The 19,657-nt window shown below is 32.8% G+C and overlaps 3 protein-coding genes across 3 annotated transcripts; 2 read left to right on the top strand and 1 right to left on the bottom strand.

Moving 5' to 3' along the window:
* The first annotated feature begins 4,239 nt into the window (after positions 1–4,239).
* Positions 4,240–8,724, top strand: LOC114306085 (CASP-like protein 1). Its single transcript, XM_028251253.2, has 3 exons — positions 4,240–4,797; positions 7,753–7,879; positions 8,124–8,724. Exons 1-3 carry the CDS (start codon positions 4,526–4,528, stop codon positions 8,370–8,372), a joined length of 648 nt encoding a protein of 215 aa, XP_028107054.2. The 5' UTR covers positions 4,240–4,525; the 3' UTR covers positions 8,373–8,724.
* A 2,776-nt stretch (positions 8,725–11,500) lies between these two features.
* Positions 11,501–13,278, bottom strand: LOC114306084 (divinyl chlorophyllide a 8-vinyl-reductase, chloroplastic). The gene has a single exon (XM_028251252.2). The coding sequence runs from the start codon at positions 12,971–12,973 to the stop codon at positions 11,714–11,716; it is 1,260 nt and encodes a 419-aa protein (XP_028107053.2). The 5' UTR covers positions 12,974–13,278; the 3' UTR covers positions 11,501–11,713.
* Positions 13,279–15,855: 2,577 nt separating this feature from the next.
* Positions 15,856–18,955, top strand: LOC114306083 (F-box-like protein). Its single transcript, XM_028251250.2, has 3 exons — positions 15,856–16,054; positions 17,064–17,312; positions 18,440–18,955. Exons 1-3 carry the CDS (start codon positions 15,983–15,985, stop codon positions 18,716–18,718), a joined length of 600 nt encoding a protein of 199 aa, XP_028107051.2. The 5' UTR covers positions 15,856–15,982; the 3' UTR covers positions 18,719–18,955.
* Positions 18,956–19,657: the final 702 nt, after the last annotated feature.

Genomic DNA, 19,657 nt, shown 5'->3' with positions numbered 1-19,657 from the left:
TCTTTTTGTTTTGGAAAAATCAAGGATCCTATTAATAAACCAAATTATATCCGCATATTCACATTAAGATTCAAGTTTATTAATAATTTTTTCATCCAAACATTTTTACAACACAAAATGTATCATATTATTCAATTATAAATTATTGTGACCCCTAAAGTATTAAAAACTTAATGAATATTATATTTAGAAGATCAAAAGATAGAGATTGGGTAGTTGGCAAACCCCACTAAGTGAAGATTTCATTAAATTTCCCAGTCTTTTCTTTCTTGCGATCCAATCATTCATTTTCTCACATATATATTCTCCCACTTTCTTCTAACACCCCCCCCCCCCCCCCCCCAATAGTTATCAAATGACAAATAAGTGCATGACACCCAAGAAAAATACGTGTGATTTAAGGGACAGTAATGTAAACGCACACTGACTATATACAATTTTTTTGGGTTCAGCCGTCAAGGCTGTCGGAGCACAATTTAATTTTTTTTTCCAATTTAATTAAGACTAGGTCATTCAGGTTGGATTAAAAAATTCATGATACGTTACTTTTTATGGTCTGATTTCAAAAATTAAATCAGACTTTACAAGATACTACTGAATGATCTAGTTTAGCTCATTAAATTTTTACAAACTTTAATGATCAATTCCATTCATCTTTTAAGTCCTTATATATACATCACTTACATAAAATATTAAATTAATTCAATAATCGTAACCACAACAATATAAAAATAATTTTCAAGCTCCACCATAGCCTGCCTCTCTATCTTGAAATAAACTTTTTTTTTTAACTTAAAATTAAAAAATAATGAACATATTTGATTGGGTAAACAAATTGCTTAGGTCATATTGTGACGGCCCACAATTCCAGTGGGTTTTCATTTGATACCTTTCTTCCACCTAAAACACTAAAAAAATGGGACCATAATAATTGTGACAACAACTCTGAAGTGATCAATCAATATTTTTTCACTACACCAAACTTCCAATCTCTATCTCAATATTAATTAAACAACACATAAACCCCAAATTCAACAATTAATTAAGCACCAAAACGATAAATAACTGTTCAATTTGATGTATTTTATGAGGTGTTTATACTTTTTAAATTTATTTTAAAATTTGTGTCAAAATATGGCTTGATGAAATGAAAAAATTAATTATTAAAAAATTAAGGAAAGAAATGTTTTTAACTTCAGAATTTAGGCTATCATTTTTTTTTACCTTGCCATGACCTGCACTAATAAATTTTAAAAATTAATTATTAAAAAATTGGAAAATAAATATTTTTAACTTTTGTATTTAGATTATCACTTTTTAACTTGCTACAATTTTTTTTTTACAACGTAGGGCCAGAATTATCTCCAATTTGTCAAAATTAAATTGTCCGCTTCACTCCTTGTAGGCCCATAGTGGGTCTTATTTCATTAATATGATAGGCTCATCATTTAGATTGCTGTGTATAAATTATTTGTAAAAAAAATCATATCAATAATATACTTATAATTACATGATTTTATCACTTAAAATTTTAATATATTTTTATTTATTTATTTAAAAATAAATATACTCTCAGATCTGAATTCGACTAATAACATTACAGATCTGGTTTGTGACATTTCGAATTTGGTGTGATTTCACTATTACGAACTCGATTTTGAGTTTTGATTTGGAGTCGACCTTGTAGCTCAAAATTTTGTCTAAGATCTGAATTGATGGCTTGACCCTCTCACCTTTGGTTCAATGTCGCTATTTGATCTTCGACATAGATCTGAAGTTGTGCTTCGATTTTGGAAATTGACATCTGCTTTTGATATTCCGATTTGCAACCAGGATTTGTTTCTGCAATTTGTTGGAAAAAATGATTTTTGGGGACTTTAATTTAATATTAAAATGTGGTGACTTTAATTAAATATTAAAGTGGGTCCTAACCATTTTTTGTGTTGGGTCCAAGTAAGCCAAAAACCATTGGGTTTTGAATAAGAAATTGCCAAGAAATTGCTTCATGATGTTAGATTCATGAATAGGATTTTAAAGAGTATTTAAATCTTTTTTCTTGGCTAAAGGGTGTGAATCTTTTCGGCATCCATACTTTTTATTTTGTGGAAAGGGGCTATGGATGCTTGGTGTTTTAATGACTAGCCTTAAAGGCTGGAGGCTTTTCCTCTCTCCCCTATACATGTATAAATTGAGACCCTCCTGTCAAGTTTCAATATAGAAATTTTTGCTTCCATTTTACAAGTCAGTTTGCTTGATAGTTCCTATTGTAAGAGAGTGTTGCCATTGTTTTGTTCGCTAAGCTAGACAGATAGTGCTTTTGCTGTAGCTGGTTTTGACCATCGTATCCTGGGAGACAGACGCCGAGTTTCTTCAAGCACTCGACCCGTGAGGCAGCGAAATCTGTTTTAAGGAAACTGCTTCCGTGCAGGCTTCGGTTTCGTCTCTTTACCCTTTTATTGTTTTGTGTATTTCTGTTGAAATTTAATTGTAATTATCAGCATATGTTCTTGGTATATAATTTGATTTCTTCATAAATCTATTTATTTAATTTCATAATTTGAACAACACAATTTGATCACAGTTTGAAAATTGGAAGTTGATTTTTGTGATTTATTGTCTTTTCATGGAATGTTGCGACTCTTTGAGATTTGTTTTACTTTCCTGGAAATTGTCTTCCTTATTGAACGGGTCTAATTTCGCAAATCACATGCACAATTGTTTGTCGATTGTGGATTGTTGCGTCCTGATTGAGTCGTGATCTTTATTTGCACGGAAGAACTGGAGGACGTGGTAGGGCATTTGTTGCAAATTGTATTGTGGATCTAAATGTCATCTTTGATTCTTTGTTTTCAATCGGATTTTTTTTTTTTAATTTGTTAATAGATCTTACAATAAAATTTGACTCTGATTCATTCATGTAGTATGTATTTTATTTTTTATAACAGTAAAATTTTACTCTGGTTTAAAAACATGTTAATTTACTTAACAATATAAAATTTTACTTTGAATCATAGTAAATTTTATTCTGATTCAGAGTAAAATTATACTTTCAAAGTAAAATTTTACTCTGAAATTATACTCTGGTTAAAAACATATTGATTTACTTAACGATATAAAATTTTACTTTGAATCATAGTAAATTTTACTCTGATTCAGAATAAAATTTTACTCTGGTTAAAAATATGTTAATTTGGTTAAAAATATAAAATTTTACTTTGAATCACAGTAAATTTTACTCTGATTCAGAGTAAAAATAAAATTTACTATGATTTAAAATAAAATTTTACTCTGAAATATACTATGAAGATGACTTAATAGGAGAGCTAATAGATATATGGACAATATAATAAAATAAATAAATTTTAAAATATTAAAAAATTTTAAAAATACTTATATAATTCTTATCTTTTTAAAAAATAAATTAGACAGTGGAGAGTTCATAGCCAAATTCCCCTCTAATAATTAACGAATCGAATCTTTAAAATCAACCCATCGTAAAACCTAATGATCCAATTTTATATTAAACTGGAGAGATTCTATTCGTCGAAACAAAAAGTAGCCTTCAAACTATAAGATAAATGCCTAAATTTTTTTTATAATAATAATAATAATAAAATATAAAATTATCAATAATCATTGCGCTTTGGCGTGTGGGGAACTCCAACTTTTCTCACTCCAAAATCTCTCTATAGGTAAATTAAAATAGATTTTTTTTAAGACTTTTGATATTAAAGGTTTTATAAGGTAAAAAAAAAATTATTTTTTGATAATAATTAAGATTTCTTAATATTTCTATAGAAAAAATTCGATTTAGAGAAATTTTGTCTGACTCAAATAAATTTCAAATTTCACATCAAAATTTCTCTGATTTCACAGATAATTTCGAAATTTCTTTGAGTCGGGATTGAAATTTTTTTGAATTGAATTTTCTCTGTAAAAATATTGAGTGATCTTAGCTAATAAAAAAAATATATTTTAAACCTTTTTTACTACACAAAGTTAGAGATGAATGTTTCACTAATTTTTTTAAAATTAAATTAAATTTGAAAAAATTATATTATTAAGTTTACAAATTTGATGTAATTATATTGAGTTTTTTTTTTCAATTTTAGTTATATGATAATCAATTTCTTTTCATTAATAATTTATTCATCATATAGATAAAAAATAGTAATTTCTTTTATATTAGAATGTAAATTTTACTTTTATTTATCCATACATCTACAAGTCACGTTTATTAGTTTTAATTATTTTAATCTTATTAAAAATAGTGAGTGTAATTATATGAACCTCATGAAGTTTATTGTAACTTTTTAAAATAATTTACTCATTTATAAACGAGTAATGTTATACCAACCGGAGTTTTATATAACAATTGACATTGTTATCATTATTTAAAATTATAAAAATATTATTATCCTATCATGTTGTATAATTTTCATGTGTATATATTAGTTTTCATATCCACCTTACTACACCAACTTACCATTCAGACAAAATTTTAGCCACCTACACACAACAGTCCATGGAATCCACAGATAAGCCTGCACCAGAGCCCCAAAAGGCTGCGCCGCCACCGGAAGCCCCAGCACCCGTGCCCGAGAAGGCTGAGCCACCACCGGAGTCTAAAGCCCCGGACTGCTTTGTGGTGGCGGACGTGGTTCTAAGGGTGGTATTGTTTGCAGCGGCCGTGACGGCCGTGGTGGTGATGGTCACTGGTGATCAGAAGAAGCATGGCCCATTCACTCGGGTGGCCGTTCCAGTTCCAGAGAAATTCAATTATTCACCGGCCTTCATGTAAGTTGCATGCATGCATGTACTTATTTTTTCATTTTTTGTGTTTTTAAAAACAAAATAATAAAAAGTTTGAAAATATTCATAATTTTCTTTGCGGAAAAAGTCTCTTTCTTAGGCCACAGGCCAAGTGGCTTAATGTTATAGCTGGTTCATATAAAAAAAAATTAAAGGTTTGTTTTGTTGTGTTTGTGTTTGTGTTTTTTCTGCTTCGGAAACAAAGGATGGAAAAATTCAAGAACACCCATAGTTTTCAAAAAATAAATTTTGGTGTTTCTTAAGAAGTGGGTTGTTTTTAGAATTTTTTTAGAAATCTTTTTTCAGGAAAAAAAAAAAAAAGGGATTAGTATTTTTCAAAAAAAATGAAAAAAGACAACGAAAATATGATTTTTTTTTTTTTTTTTTTCAATTTTTGGGTTTTAATTTTATCTTTCTTAATGTTTTTTTGTCACTATCAAAATGAATATGTTTGCCATGGAAGCTCTGCTTTAGTTTTTAGCACCTAACTTTTCACTGGTCACTGGAGAGCCAGCAGCACCTTGTGCCAACTTGCAGGTGACTACATATGTAATAAATACTTTGGTAGTTATTAGGTGTTGTTCTAAGCAACCATTTTTCTATTCATAGAACTTTGTGAGTTTTAGAGTTGGATTGGATCATAAAGCGAACAGATTCAAAAAAATTTGAATTTCTATTCATAAAAATCTTTTTTTTTTCTTTTCAAAATCTGAAAATTGTTGATGGAATTCTCTAAAATTAGGTCCGAGTTTGGGAAGAAAAAAGCCAGGCTTTTTTGGCTAAAATAGTCACAAAAAACAAAATAGGCTTTTTAGCCTCATAAGACAAAATATCACATCCAACCCATAATCATTACATTATTTCTTTTACAAAAAATCTAAAAAAGCCAAAAAAATCAAAGTCTTTCCCAAACGAGACTTTTTAGCCCTAGGCTAAAATAACCAAAAAAGTCAAAAAGCCAACCCACCTCCCAAACGAACCCTTAGCAATTGAAATTATTCAAAATTTGTACTTGAGAAATTAGCAGTGGATACATGTAGTTTTGCTTTCCAAATTCACTTTAAATTCGCGATTTAACATTTTGGGTGTGAACTGTGAAACCATGCCAGGTTTTGGGGGCATACTAAATTTATAAAATACACAAAAATTATTCACAAATAATTTTTTTACACTGAAAACTCATCCCAAATGGCAGTGACATATTTTTAAAATCATGAGTCACAATGATAAATGTTTTGGTTTGAAATGAAAAAAGTGTTATGAAAATTTTATAAAGAAATTCTAATATTACAGTAATCACTAATTTTATTTTATTTTTATTTTTTTTGCTCGGTAAAAGTAAATAAAGTGGCAAAGCCGACACATGACAACTCTCTCTAAACACAATTATATAAACCCGAACTAGATAAGAGAGACTTAAATGACCCAACGATACAAAATATTGCAACAAAAAAATCCACATATACTGTCAAAACGAGTTCGAGTCATAACTTGATCTAGCCCTCCTTCTAGAGTACCGCACAGCCAGTTACTCTGAACAGATTCTCTCTCTCTGAATCTCCAACCAGATAGATTCCACAGGGCCACCACCACAAGATTTGCTAGTGGAAAATGAAGCACCTAAAATAGAGCTAGAACTAGCTTTTCTTAGCATGTATATGTCACAAAGCTGTTGAGCCATCATAATAGTAGTATACTTCACTAGGATTGTTTTTTTATGAAGTGGGTTTTTGATGCCCAAAGCAGGGACAGACTGCAAGTTGTTGATAATTGAGAGAAAGATGGCCCCACACCCAAAAATAAATTAATGAGAGATAGAAAGAGAGAGAAGCAGATATGATCGATTAAGTTTTCAATTTAATTTTGATGCTTCATTAATGGATTGCTGATTTGGATTGTCCCATTTTCCCACCTTGTGGGGTATGAAGAAAAGATAGATGCATTCCTTCTTCTTTTCTTTTCTTTTCTTTTCTCTTTTTTTTTTTTTTTTTTTTGATAACTTAGGGTGTCTGGATCAGTTTGTGTGCACTTCGACTAATTCCTGGGGGACCAATCCCACCGTCCATTAGCGGGGGCCCATTTAAAGTTAAAGCAAAGCTCTGTATGGACTGGCCCAACACAAGACTTGATAATACCTAAGAGATTTTGAACCTAAGAACTAGAGAGGAGTAAACTCCTAAGTCCCAAGCCTCTACCTCTAAGCCAACCCATGGGGGTTTAGATGCATTCCATTATGCATGAAAAGAACATATCTCTGTATATACATATACTAAAGTCTGGTTCATGTAGTTTAAAGTTTCATTTACCTATAGTTAGTTTTAACTTGAATATATATTTCTCATCTCATTTATTTCTTTGTCATTTTCACATATGACTGAATTATATATATTTGAAAGTGTTAGACTTGTCTCATATCGTCTCTTTTAACTATTCGAATTCGAGTCAACTAATTTTGGGTTAAACACATCTAATAAATTAATCCAACAACATATATAGGCACGCATCATATCCTTATACTCGATGGGCTATATATACTAGTATATGAAACACACAATCAAGAATATGAAACTTGATCATAATCATTTTTCTTTTCAAAATTATCTCATGTAACTACTGCCTAAATCTTATTACCAAAAACACTTTTTCATATATAACTGCTTCAAAGTAATATATATATATAAGACAGCCAATCAGGCACAATCTTGGATTTTCTTTTTCTTTTTTCATCTTGCTCATGCTCAATGAGCACACCAAACAAGCTCTGCCCCTTCTTATTGTCACTTTGTTTAGTATTTAAAAATGTTGATTTAACTATAAAAATAAAAAAATAATAATAAAAAAATATATATTGTTACTTTGTTTGGTTTGGTTAGGTTAGGTTAACTATCAAAATAAAATAAATCATAGTCTAAAAAATCAACTATGAATTCATGCATGCAGATACTTTGTAGCTGCACTCTCAGTGGCTGGCCTACACAGTATTGTTACTACAGTGATATCCATCTTAGCACTTTTTAAGCCAGGTTGCTCCACAAAGTTGTTGCCCCATTTTGTGATCTTCGATGTTGTAAGCTATTTCTTCCCTGAACACATATGTTGCCGACACTGTATTTTGTGCACTTTTTATTAAAAAAATTTATGTATTCATAGTATTACTGTAGTGATTATTAGTAGACTAGTAGTAATATTAGGAGTGAGCAAACCTCTCTTTCAAGTAAACAATCGTAATCCTAGGGTGAATTTAATGTTGCCAACACTGCATTTTGTGAAACAACTGTCTCAATTTGCCTATAATAATGCCTATGGTGCAGCTCATTTTGGGAATTGTAGCTGCAGCGACTGGAGCTGCAGGGGCAGTGGCTTACATCGGATTAAAAGGGAACTCTCATTTCGGCTGGGCCAAGATATGCAACAACTATCACAAATTCTGTCAACACCTCGCAGCCTCTGTTGCAGTCTCTCTCGTTGCCGCCATTGTGCTGGTATTGCTCATCATACTCTCCGCTTTCTCCCTTTCCAAGAAGATCCCCCCGCGTAGGGATTCCGACATCAAAAAATGAATTTGAAAACAGCAGTGTTACAAACACAGAATTTGTGCAGCGAAAAGTGCAAGGAAAATGAAGAGATTCAAATCCGATGTGATGTGGACCACAACTAAAATCAATATGAGCCCCATATTTTATTTTCTGTGCACTTTTCTCTGCACATTTTCTGTGTTTGTATGTTTTCCCAAGTTTGAATCCTAGCTAAAGGCAGGCAGCCTTTGCTAAGCAAGTGTCAAGTGGAACTAGTGCTGTTTCATTTGTGCCATGTAGATATGTTGTTTGATTGTGCAGTGGCGGACCCAAATTTGTCTGTGTATTTATGTGAATATTCAATTATCTGTAATGCAGTTGAACTACTGTTTTGCTTTGTTTTTGTATTTCTTTAAAATTTGGTTTGACCCTTGTAACAAATGAATCTTTAATTTTAATTTTTTCATATAATCTTCTAAATAGATGTCAATCACAACAATCCATTCATCTCTGTTAGCTTATCTAATGGAACAATTAGTTTTATAGTACACGTGTCACTCTAGTACTCACTCTATCAACTTAATATTAATCCTTACTTTGAACTTACCACACCAGATCACTACCACCATTCATCAAATATCCACCAAATCATAACCACTTATCATAAACACATCAATGAACTTGTTCACATTGAGAACCCACCATTTACTCCCTCCTCCCTCTCCCGTTTATCCCAGCCCTTCCCTCGACTTTTGTTTTTTGCTTTTTTGGGGGATATTGAAAGAAGGAAAGTTGAACTTGTAATCTCCTAACGAAGAATGATTTATTTGATGACATTTGTTGGGTCCAAATACAATTATGCTGTGTTTGGTTGGGAGATTTGGAGAGGGATTTAGAAAAGGAATGAGAAAAAATGTGTGAAATTAGGTGAAATATAAGTATATTTTATTCACATTTTACCTACTTTTTTCATTTTCCTTTCTAAATCCCTACTCAAATCCCCAAACCAAACACAGTATTAGTGTGTGGCTTTGTTGAGTACAAAACATTATGGATGACAATGACATCCACATGTGCAATTGTTGGCTAAATGTGACATCACTTGTTAAAACTAAAGTGGTCTTGAGTGAAATATGTCACTTTCAGTAGTGGGATAGGCAGAGAAATGAAAACAGAAGGTTGAAATTGAAGTTGGAGGGATAAGGCTTGTCTGAGTGCATAGCATGACATCACAAACTGGTAGTTTTCATATCTATCAATCTAGCAAACTATCAATCAGGACCACTCTACATACCAATAATGAAGCAAGTGATTAGAATAAGACTAGCACCTTTAGGCTACGTTTTATTTTATTTTGGAATAGAATTATCTCAATTTTGATTCAAATTTTGTGACCCGAGGATTATCCTAATGGCCGTTTTACAGGATTATTTTGTCACAGTGTAAGTGAGACAACTTAACTTATCCTTAAATAAGACTTTCATTGTAAAATGATTAAAATATTTTTTTTTTAAATATTTTATTGCAATAGATTATTCTGCCTAATTCAATCCTAGAGATCAAAGATGATGAAAAATCCAAGAAATGAGAAAGACCTTAACGGTGAGATGGCAATTAACAGCACCTAACTTGGCTACTCCAACTGAGTGTAATGAACTAAACATTTATTGGGCAACCAAAGGCTAGTTGAACATTATGCTGATGAGATGTTATATCCTAGCTAGGCCTTGCTATGTATTAGATCTTTCAAGGGCTCCACCCTGCCTAGTTGCCTAATAAATGGAGCTGCATTTAGGTCGGAACTATTTACTTTTTGTAGCATCTGATAATTTATAATATTGATTTGATGTAAAATATAAATAAAGTGGTTGTCTCTGTAATAACCGATGATGATTGATTGATCAAGTTTTCCTGAACCCAGGTAGGGAGACAAGGACTTGACATTTGGTTTTGAAAAAATGAAACCAACTAACTTGACCCGGTTCCATATTATCAAAAAAAGGAGATCCGGTTATATAGAAGGGAATATGTAGCACTTATGATCCAAAAGGATTATAGGGTTTAATCTCACTCCCTCCATCAAACCTTTGCTTAGGTACAAAACATTTGGCTTAAAAGCTAATGCCACATTTAGGGTTTGAACCACAGAAAGGGCTACCTAAGAGATAACTACCTAGAGTAGAGAGAGAGCCATCTCAAGTAGAGAAAAGAGCTAGGTGTTTTGAGAAGATGGTTAAAAGCAGCTTTTTGACTTTTAGGTGAGGCAGAAATGTCTCAGGGGGTGTAAAGGAACTACAGTGAGAATTGTTGTAAAAAGGTTACCTAAGAATGGGTTACTTGGAGTGAGAAAAGTTGTCCAAAGAGGAAAAGGACCAACTGCTGCCAATGGAAAGCGATTAGAGTGAAAATCGTAGTTACCAATAAGGATATGCAAGAGAGGGCCAACAGAGTGAGAGTCGTACAAAAGAGGAAAATGGCTAGTTGAAGCCAGAGTGAAAGCTGCCCAAGGGTCAAAGCCTCCAGCACAATCACTCACTACCCGTGAAGTCATTACATTTGGAGGCAAAATGAAGTAAAAATGACTCTTATCAATCACGTGGATAAGATTAAAGGGACTCGGAGGGTTTAACAAAAATTAAATGGACAAAATGAGGTATCATCACCAGATTCAACGGGAGTATGTAAGATTGTTATCTCTCATCAAGTCATAGCTATTCAATGGGGAGTCGAGTTCAAAATTGCCTTTTTAAAAAGAGAGGTAATCTCACTGACAAAAAGTGGAAGGATGCAGGAAAGGATAGTTGAAGAAGTGATCAATCAATAATATTCTACTAGTCAATAAACCAAATACCAAAAAGCCAAACAAAAAAGTCAAAGATTCCTTCCCATTATCTCTACGTTTTTTTGCACATTTTTTCCTAAAAATTCAAAAAGTCATTCCCAACCACTTCAGTTTTTTTCACTTCAGATTTTAGCCACAAAAAAAAAAACACTAAAAAAGCCACTTTCCAAACGAACCTTCAGTATACTAGTGAAAATAATTTAATTTAGGGCTGGACTCACTCAGAGATCAGAGTCTGTCAAGACATCATAAACTAGACAATGATAATGATGTAAACATAATTCAATCTACTGCACAATTTCACCAAAAAGGGAACAAACATATGAGCATGTATCAACAAATAATAAGGCATTCATTACAAAATTTTAATTTTGAATGTTGCAAGCATTTCTAAAAAATCACATCATTTGCACCTGGTAAAAAGACCCATTAGGCCGTTACAAGAGATAAGAACTGCATACCTTAAATTACTCGGTTGAGGCAAAATTGGTACATTCAATCAATGAAGTATTCAAATTTACAAGCTTTTCCCACAATGGGAACATTAGAAGATTGTTTGCTCCCCTAATTCCTGACCAGCCATTCCTTCCCTGAGTACCCTCTCAAAGAACTCTTCCAATGTGTCCTTCCCATAACTTGGCGTTTTCTCAGCGCTGTACTCTCCAGTCTCAGGATCCAAAATCAGCATACTCTCCGCAGCATAATACCTTCCGATTTTACCAAACTCAGCAGCATCTTCCATAGCAGGGAAAATCTTAACAAGAAAATCAAGAACCCCAATAGCAAAATCCATTATTTCAATTGGCACTTTGAAGAATTTTGGTTCTCTCCCTAAAATTCTAAACAGAATCTCCCCTTGCTCCAATGGTGTCAATGCCTTCCCCGGTCCACCAATGGGCAAAACCCGATTAAACTTATCCTGACTCAACACACAGTCTGCGATAAATGAAGCCAAATCCGACTCGCTAATAGGTTTGCAAGCACACAACTTCCCATCCCCAAACATCACATAAGGCTTCCCATCTTTCACCAATTCAACCTGTCCACCCAAACTCTTGAAAAATGCCGTTGGCCTCACAATACTATAAGTAAATCCATCATCCTCTTCGGCTTGTTTGATCAATTCAGCCTCGAATTTCAACTTTGCACGCTGAAATTCAAGAAGGGGCTTTTGCACACAAATTGCAGACAACAAAACAAAATGTGAAGCCCCACGATTCCTACCGGCAACAAGACTATTCTTTGTTGCCTCATAATCAATCTTCCATGAGTCCTTGACACCACCACTTCGGCTAGCAAGGCATGACACAACAACATCAATTGAAACCCCTGAATTCCCCAAACTTTTCTCCAAAGAATCCAAATGGGTCACATCCGAAAAGCAAACATTTGCCCCATTCAACTGTTCTAGGGTTTCTTCTTTGCTATTTCTGCCCTTAATGCCACTACTCTCCCTAGCAATTGCAATAACATTAAACCCTCTCTTAATTAACTCTTTAGCAACAAATTTCCCAATATACCCAGTTGAACCCACTACCAAAACATTGATTTCTTTTGGGGTTTTGTCTCTGAATGAAGTTTTGGGGGTTTCAACAGTTGGCGTAATTGAAGCTCTGATGGGTTTGAGTGCTTTTTCTCTGCTAAACCTAAAGGGTTCTGATAAATTCAGAGGAGATAAAGGTAGAGAACATGGGAATGGGATTACCTGAGCATGATTGATGAAATGAGAAGAAAAGAGTCTCTTGAAGCTTTGGCCCTTTGGTGAGTAGAGTGTGAATCCATGGAAGGGTGCACAAATGGACATCTTGAGATGAAGAAGATTGAAGTTTGGGCAAATGAGGTTGTGGGTCTGACTAGGAAGATGAAGATTTCATGGAAAAGAAAGTAAAGAATTAACCAAAGTGCTTGAGGTGGTTGTTGGTGGAAGAGGGTGGTGGTGGTGTTTCATGGCCGTTGAGAAACATGCACTATCAAAGTGGAATCCAAACGATTGGTGGACATTATAGTGAAGAGGATGTCTACAAAATCTAAACATCGTACGTGTTTATACATGTATGGTTGTGCCCTCGTGCAAGGGTGGCTCAAAAGTAATGTTTTAGAGCATCTCCAATCGTGCTAAATTTTTTACCAAATTTCAGTTAAAAAGACTTATTTTTTTATTTTGATACAGACTGTTTCAATGTTGGGTATCAAAATAAGGGTGGATTGGTTGATTGGCCGGTCGACTGGTAAGACATTTTTTTTTTTTTTTTTTTTACTTTTTAAAACCTTTTGACCTATTTGAACCAAAATTTTTGTAAGGAAACCGTTGGACCAGTTGGTCAACCGGCTGGTCGACCAGTTGGTCTCCCCAACGGTCACGCACAGTGAAATGGTAAAAGCTGCTGCATGTTCTCACTTTGATGAATTTTTTGGTGAATTCTCAATTTGATACCGATTTGGTGCAATCATTGGAGCACTAAATAGTGACTTTTTCACCAAAATTCAAATTTAATGTCAAGTTTGGTGAACCGTTGGAAATGATCTAATAAGAGGATCTACTATGTTAAGAAAGTAGTAAATAATTTTAATAATTTTTATTTATATGGAGAAAGTGAAGTAAAAGTGAAAATACATTTAATATTTTTAAGAAATTAATTTTTTTCTTTACATGGACAAAAATAATTTCATTTATGTGTAATATTATGATGTTAGAATAAATAAAAAAATACTATAAGGTAGTGTTTTTCTTTAAACTGTACTAACATAGTGAGCCACTCAAAATATTTATATTGTAAAACAAAACTTTCAAGCTGCAAAATATTTTTATTTGGTTGATTTTTAAAAAATTAAAATTTAGTTTGATAAAAAATAAATACAAAAAGGATATTTTTAAAAATTCCAAATTACTTGTTTATCAAAAAGAGAAAATTATATAAAAATAATGATTGTTTATTTATTTTTTTATCAAACTGACTTTTTATATTTTTTAAAAAAATAAATTCAAAAAATTCAACTAAATTAATAATGAATTTTAACAAACCCAAATCAAATTTCACCCAAAAAAAAAAAAAAAAAAAACCTAACACCATCATGAATAAAAAATAGTTCTCTACTTTCACGTGGATGAGTGAGTGTAAAGGAAACAAAAAATACAAAAAAATAAGAATTGTGATGTCAAGAGGTAAAATGAAAAGAAAATAAAAATGACATTTTGGTCTTATTAAAAAAACATTTATTGAGTTGAGACAGCTTTGTATTCTTTCTATATAGGTAGGTGTAATTATTTACATTTAATGCTTTCTTAGCACAGGAAATATGTTAACAAAAGTCTTAACGAAAAATATTAGGGATTTTAAAACTTTTATCAATTTTTTTAGTAGATGTCTCAAATATGTATTTGATAAAAAAAAATTTGGATCCTGAGGCATTTGGTAAAAAGAATTAATAAAATTTTTGAGATTTCTAATATTATTGATGTTTAATACTTAAGACGTTCAATAAAAATAAAAATAAAAATTCCTAAATTTGGTTTATAATAATGTGATATTATAAGTGTTAATTTGTTTTTGTAATGAGTTTTCGTTTGACAATTGACTTTTTTAGTTAGTTTTTTTAACTTGGGATTAAAAGTTTATTTGGTTTGATTTGTTTTGACTTTTTTTATTTTTGTGAGAGAAAAAAATTGTATTTGGTAAGGCTTTCAAAACTCAATTTCACCCATTAGTTTGAGTGTGGTGTTTGGTTAAAGTTTTCAAAAATTGATTCTACATCAACTGTTGAAAACACGTCTATTCGGTCATCCTTCCAGGCGTTCGGCCAGTTGATCGAAACAGTGTTCGTGCTTTTTTTTTTGGCACCTGTTATTTTTATATTTTAAATAAAAAATATTTTTAATTTTTTTAAAATCTTTTTTAAAAGCTTTGAATAAAATTTTGAATTATGTATTTGGTTATGAGTTATAAGTTTTTTAATCAAATATGATATGGTACATCAAAAATTTCAAACTCAATTCAAAATTCTTTTCAAAACTCATAACCAAACAAATTTTTCACATTTAAATCGTAATTCAAAAACTCATAAAATCAAAATACAACTCTATTCTCAAATCATAATTCTAAAACTCAACCAAACGCTATCTAAAATTTTGATAACTAAATTCATAAAATCCTAAAATTTAAGGACATGTAATATATCTAGAAAAAAAAATGCAAATTATAAATATATTTTTTAAAATTTGCTTAAAATATGAATTGTGCTTTGTAATTTTAAAAATTATAAATAACCCTTTATCAGAATTTTTTATTTAAAAAATTAATAGAAAAAAAATTCTAACTAATTTTATATATAACAATAAAATTATCTGAATTGTTAATTAAAATTATTTCTAACATTTTTAAAAAATATTAATTAACTTTAGAATTTATTGATAAAAATGTCCATTAGTTAAAAATTTCAAAAGATAATATATAATTTTTAAAATTATAAAAGCAAATTTAAAATGTGTATTTATAATGTATCAAAAAATTATTTCAAACGAGGCCTAAGTTGTATAAAATGGCCGTGGCCGCTTTTCCAAGTCTACAAATCCATGGCTGTGATTTACTTATCATCTTTCTTAAATGACGGTCAGTTGATTCTTTATCCTTCACTCATTTTAGCTTTGACACGTGCTTGCACACTGTTGCGTAACACAACAAAAAAGGAGGTAAATCACAATCCAGCACGGAATGACGTGAACATACTTTATTTTCCCTCACTTTCCCTGCAATTTTCTTTAGCGAGAAAATACAGAGCCCAAGACACGCCACTCCCCCCGAACTGTTCCCAAAGTATGAAGCAGTCCGAGGGTATGCAAAACTCTCTCCCAGACGATATTGCCCTCAAAATCGCCTCTTCCCTTCAGGTTTCTTCCCTGCAAATTGTTTTTTTTTGTATTTTTTTTTTATTGTTATTTGAATGTGATGATTTTGTTTTTTTTTTTTTGTTTCTTTTTTCTTTTTGAATTTGAAGCTATCGGATGTGTGTTCGTTGGGTAGTTGCTCGTGGTTTTGGTCGGATTGTGTGTGGGAGTCTCTGTACAGAGACAGATGGCCAGCCCTTGATTTGGGCAGAGACTCTTCTTCTGCTCCACAGATCAAAACCCATCAGCTTGACCCGCAAATCAGTCCTCCTCCATGGTTCTCTCTCTCTCATGTTCAGTTCATTATCTTGTTTGCTCTTTTTTTTCTTTTTTTCTTTTTTTTGGGTTCAGTTTCTTGTTTCAATTATTTGATTTTGGGAATTTTGTGTTATGTGCTTGAATGAAGTGGTTATCAATAGTGCAACATAATTTAATTTATTTTGGTTTATTACTCTGTTTATTGTTTTTTAGCCGGGTTTGAACTTTGAAGTCTTTATGAGGATTATACCTTTGCAATCAAATGAAATAATTAGATACTTGTTATTCAAAATATGAAGTGGGAAATTTTAGAATCAGCTCGATCACAAATTTAATAAATGGATGCATAATGCATTTGGTTGCTAAGCGAAACAACTAAAAGATGTACAAAATTTAAAATTTTCCATGAAAATTAATCTTCTAAAATATAGGATTGTGTACTCTGAAATTGAGAGATTCATTTATTATTATTATTATTATTATTATTATTATTATTATTATTATTATTTGAATGCCTATAAGAAGCTTGATTTGACTTATTTTTAAGCCAATTTTGACTTTTAAAAAAACAAAATAATTTTTTTGAAGTAATTCGAACAAGTAAACATGCCCTTAACTTTAAAAACCTGTCAAATTCCAGTTATGGTAATTGGACTTTAAATGTTATATTCCCTTTTATGTCCCAACTTGCTGATCTCATGTTTTTTTTACTTTCTTGTTACAATGGTTTGAGTTTTGTGTGTAAAAACTATAGGGATGGAGGGGCTTTTACATTAACAAGCACAATGAGATGGCTAGCAGAGCAACTGTTGTGGTGGATTTTTTAAAACAATATTCGTCCACTGAATCCATTGAGGTTGGGCACTACCTGGCAGCAATTGATGAGCTGTGCTCAATGCAGTGTGGATTTAAAGATGTGCAGATGTTCTTTTTCAAACCAAAGCTCAATGTGCTGCTTAATTTGGTTGGACTGCACTACTGCATTAGTTGTCTTGGCATTCCGGTAGTTACTTCTGTTGCCAAGCGAATTTCCTTGTTCAATACTCTTTGTTCTGTTCACTATCAGGATACAATATGCACATTTTCCTGAATGTGCATTTCCCTACCCTTGATTTTACTTAGTTCTCTTAGTCTTTAGTTCCATAGACTGTGACCGACAATGTTTTGTTAAACTAAAGCAAAGATTAATAGGTACTTGAGTTTCTTTTAGTTGAAGAACGAGTGTGTTGCAGTAGGCCATAGATATAATTATTGGGATTGAAGCTTCATATCTGTGGTATGTGGTATGTGCGTTTTACCGATATTTAAAACCCTTGCAGCCGTCAGCTCTTCTTTACTGGGTTTGCTTGTATCCCCCTACTTTCGATAGACAAAACAAGGGGAAAAAGTAGTTTTTATGTGCCAGACTTGGGATGTTATATTGTTGTTGCAACTTGCAAATATATAAACTCTTTTTTGGTGGGGTTTTACAACATCTTCTCTCTTTCATGAGGAGGCTTGAAAAATGCAGCTTTAACTGGGTGGTATTTTGCATCTAAATTTGGGGTATGGAGTTCAATGATTTAAATTAGTGGACTTTTGATATTGACAATCATGCTCTGAAACAAACTAATTTGCTCAATTAACATGATCAATGCGTGGCCAGATATGAGAAGCTAGATTGTATTAACCAAGGGGCTCTAGCCTAGTTGGTTAACCCTTTGGCCACCAAGTTTCTCCTAAGGGGGATGTCTTGTGTTCCACTCTTAAGAGTAAAATGGGAGGCCAAGATTTTCTTGCAAGGTATATGGGTGTAAGTTTCAACTCCCCAATGTGCAAATCTAACAACTAACTACAAACTTTCGCCGTTCAAAAAAAAAAAGAAGCTAGATTGTATTGGTTTTGGATGAGCTACATGTTCCGTTAATAACCAAATCACATCTAATATCTTAAGCTGTTAGAGAAAAATGTAAGTAAATTTACATCCCCAACATGACTCCGCACGTGTGGCTAGGCTTGTCATTGTGATCCTCAACACACTCTCGCTCTAATACCATGTTAAAATCCTGACTTCTTGTGGGCTGTTTGAGAATTTCATATGTTTATTTATTTATTTATTTATTTTAAATGTTTTAATGTCATTGCTTGCAGGCTGAGTATATTGTGGAAGTACTTAATAAATGCAAAATTTCAGAAAGGGAAGTGTGCGTTCGGTGGTGGAAGCTTGGCAGGTGGTTCTACGGTTTCCCCCTGCAGGACGAGTCCCATTCTCGCACGTTCTCCTTGGGCAGTCTTGCCATGGCCAAAGAGGATGAAGTTCTTGGAGTGCTTCACCGAGGTGCCATTCATGAGGTGCTTCGTGTGCAGATTTCTGTTGCTAAACCTATATGTACTTCTTGGTCTTTCCAATCCTCACCGACTCAAAATTAGGGAAAGTTTCCACTGTGCAATGCTGCACATATTTCACCCAAGTTATAGTTTAACAATGTTTGTGTATATATATATTTGAAGAGGGAATTGGTTTTCAAAGTGAGAATTGAACCTTAACCCCTCTAGGCTTGTGTGTATTGATGCCTATATGTATGTGTACATAGTCCATTTGTAGATTCTCACTCACTTTGATTGATGTTCTATTTATTGGTGGAAGCCTTGGTTCTTTTGGTATTATGTGTTGAAGGCTTAATGGTGGCTAGCAAAATTCCAGTTCCTCCTAGATGAGTGCTTTACATTAATTAGTTTGTCAATGAAACCCTATTCCTCTACGTGTATACATGGGTCCAATTGCTATGGGGTTCAGTCATATCACTTCCATGTGACTTGCGTCCACATGTAAGCATTGTGAAGTGACACCTAGACCAATGAGGTTTGCCACTTGCTACTGGATCATAGAATCATGCTATGCCATACATATGTGGTGTTTTGGCCTCAAATCAAAGCATTCGGATTGTAGTCTCTAAGGAATGTCTTTGGGCGTGTTCAACCTCTCTTCTTTAGTCGAGCAAACAATCCACTCAATCATGCATGTTCACTTCCACCTGTGATAAAGTATGCTTGGGGGTTCCTAGGTTTGGCTGACCCTCTCTTATGCCTTGTTTGCCCTTTGCACCTTGATGCTCCTAAGCCAGCCTAGGTCGAGAGAAGGATCGAGCGTCCACCTTAGGTTGGTGTCATGGTTACAAGGCATCTGAGCTCTACCTTGTGACCCTGATGCCAGATCCTTGAGGTCATATAGCTTAGTAGCTGGAGTTTTATCAAAGTACCCATCTCATCGTCCCTTGGACTTGTACCTTGGTCAGTCTTGAAGAGCAAGATCTACAAATGCTCAACCACCTCTACAACCCCTATGGCTTTTAAGGATTTTGATGCCAT

Source organism: Camellia sinensis, chromosome 6 (assembly GCF_055761805.1).
Source record: "Camellia sinensis isolate YWXY chromosome 6, ASM5576180v1, whole genome shotgun sequence".
Classification (NCBI taxonomy): domain Eukaryota; kingdom Viridiplantae; phylum Streptophyta; class Magnoliopsida; order Ericales; family Theaceae; genus Camellia; species Camellia sinensis.
Note: the sequence above shows the minus strand (reverse complement) of the source record. Positions and strands in the feature narration are given on the sequence as shown.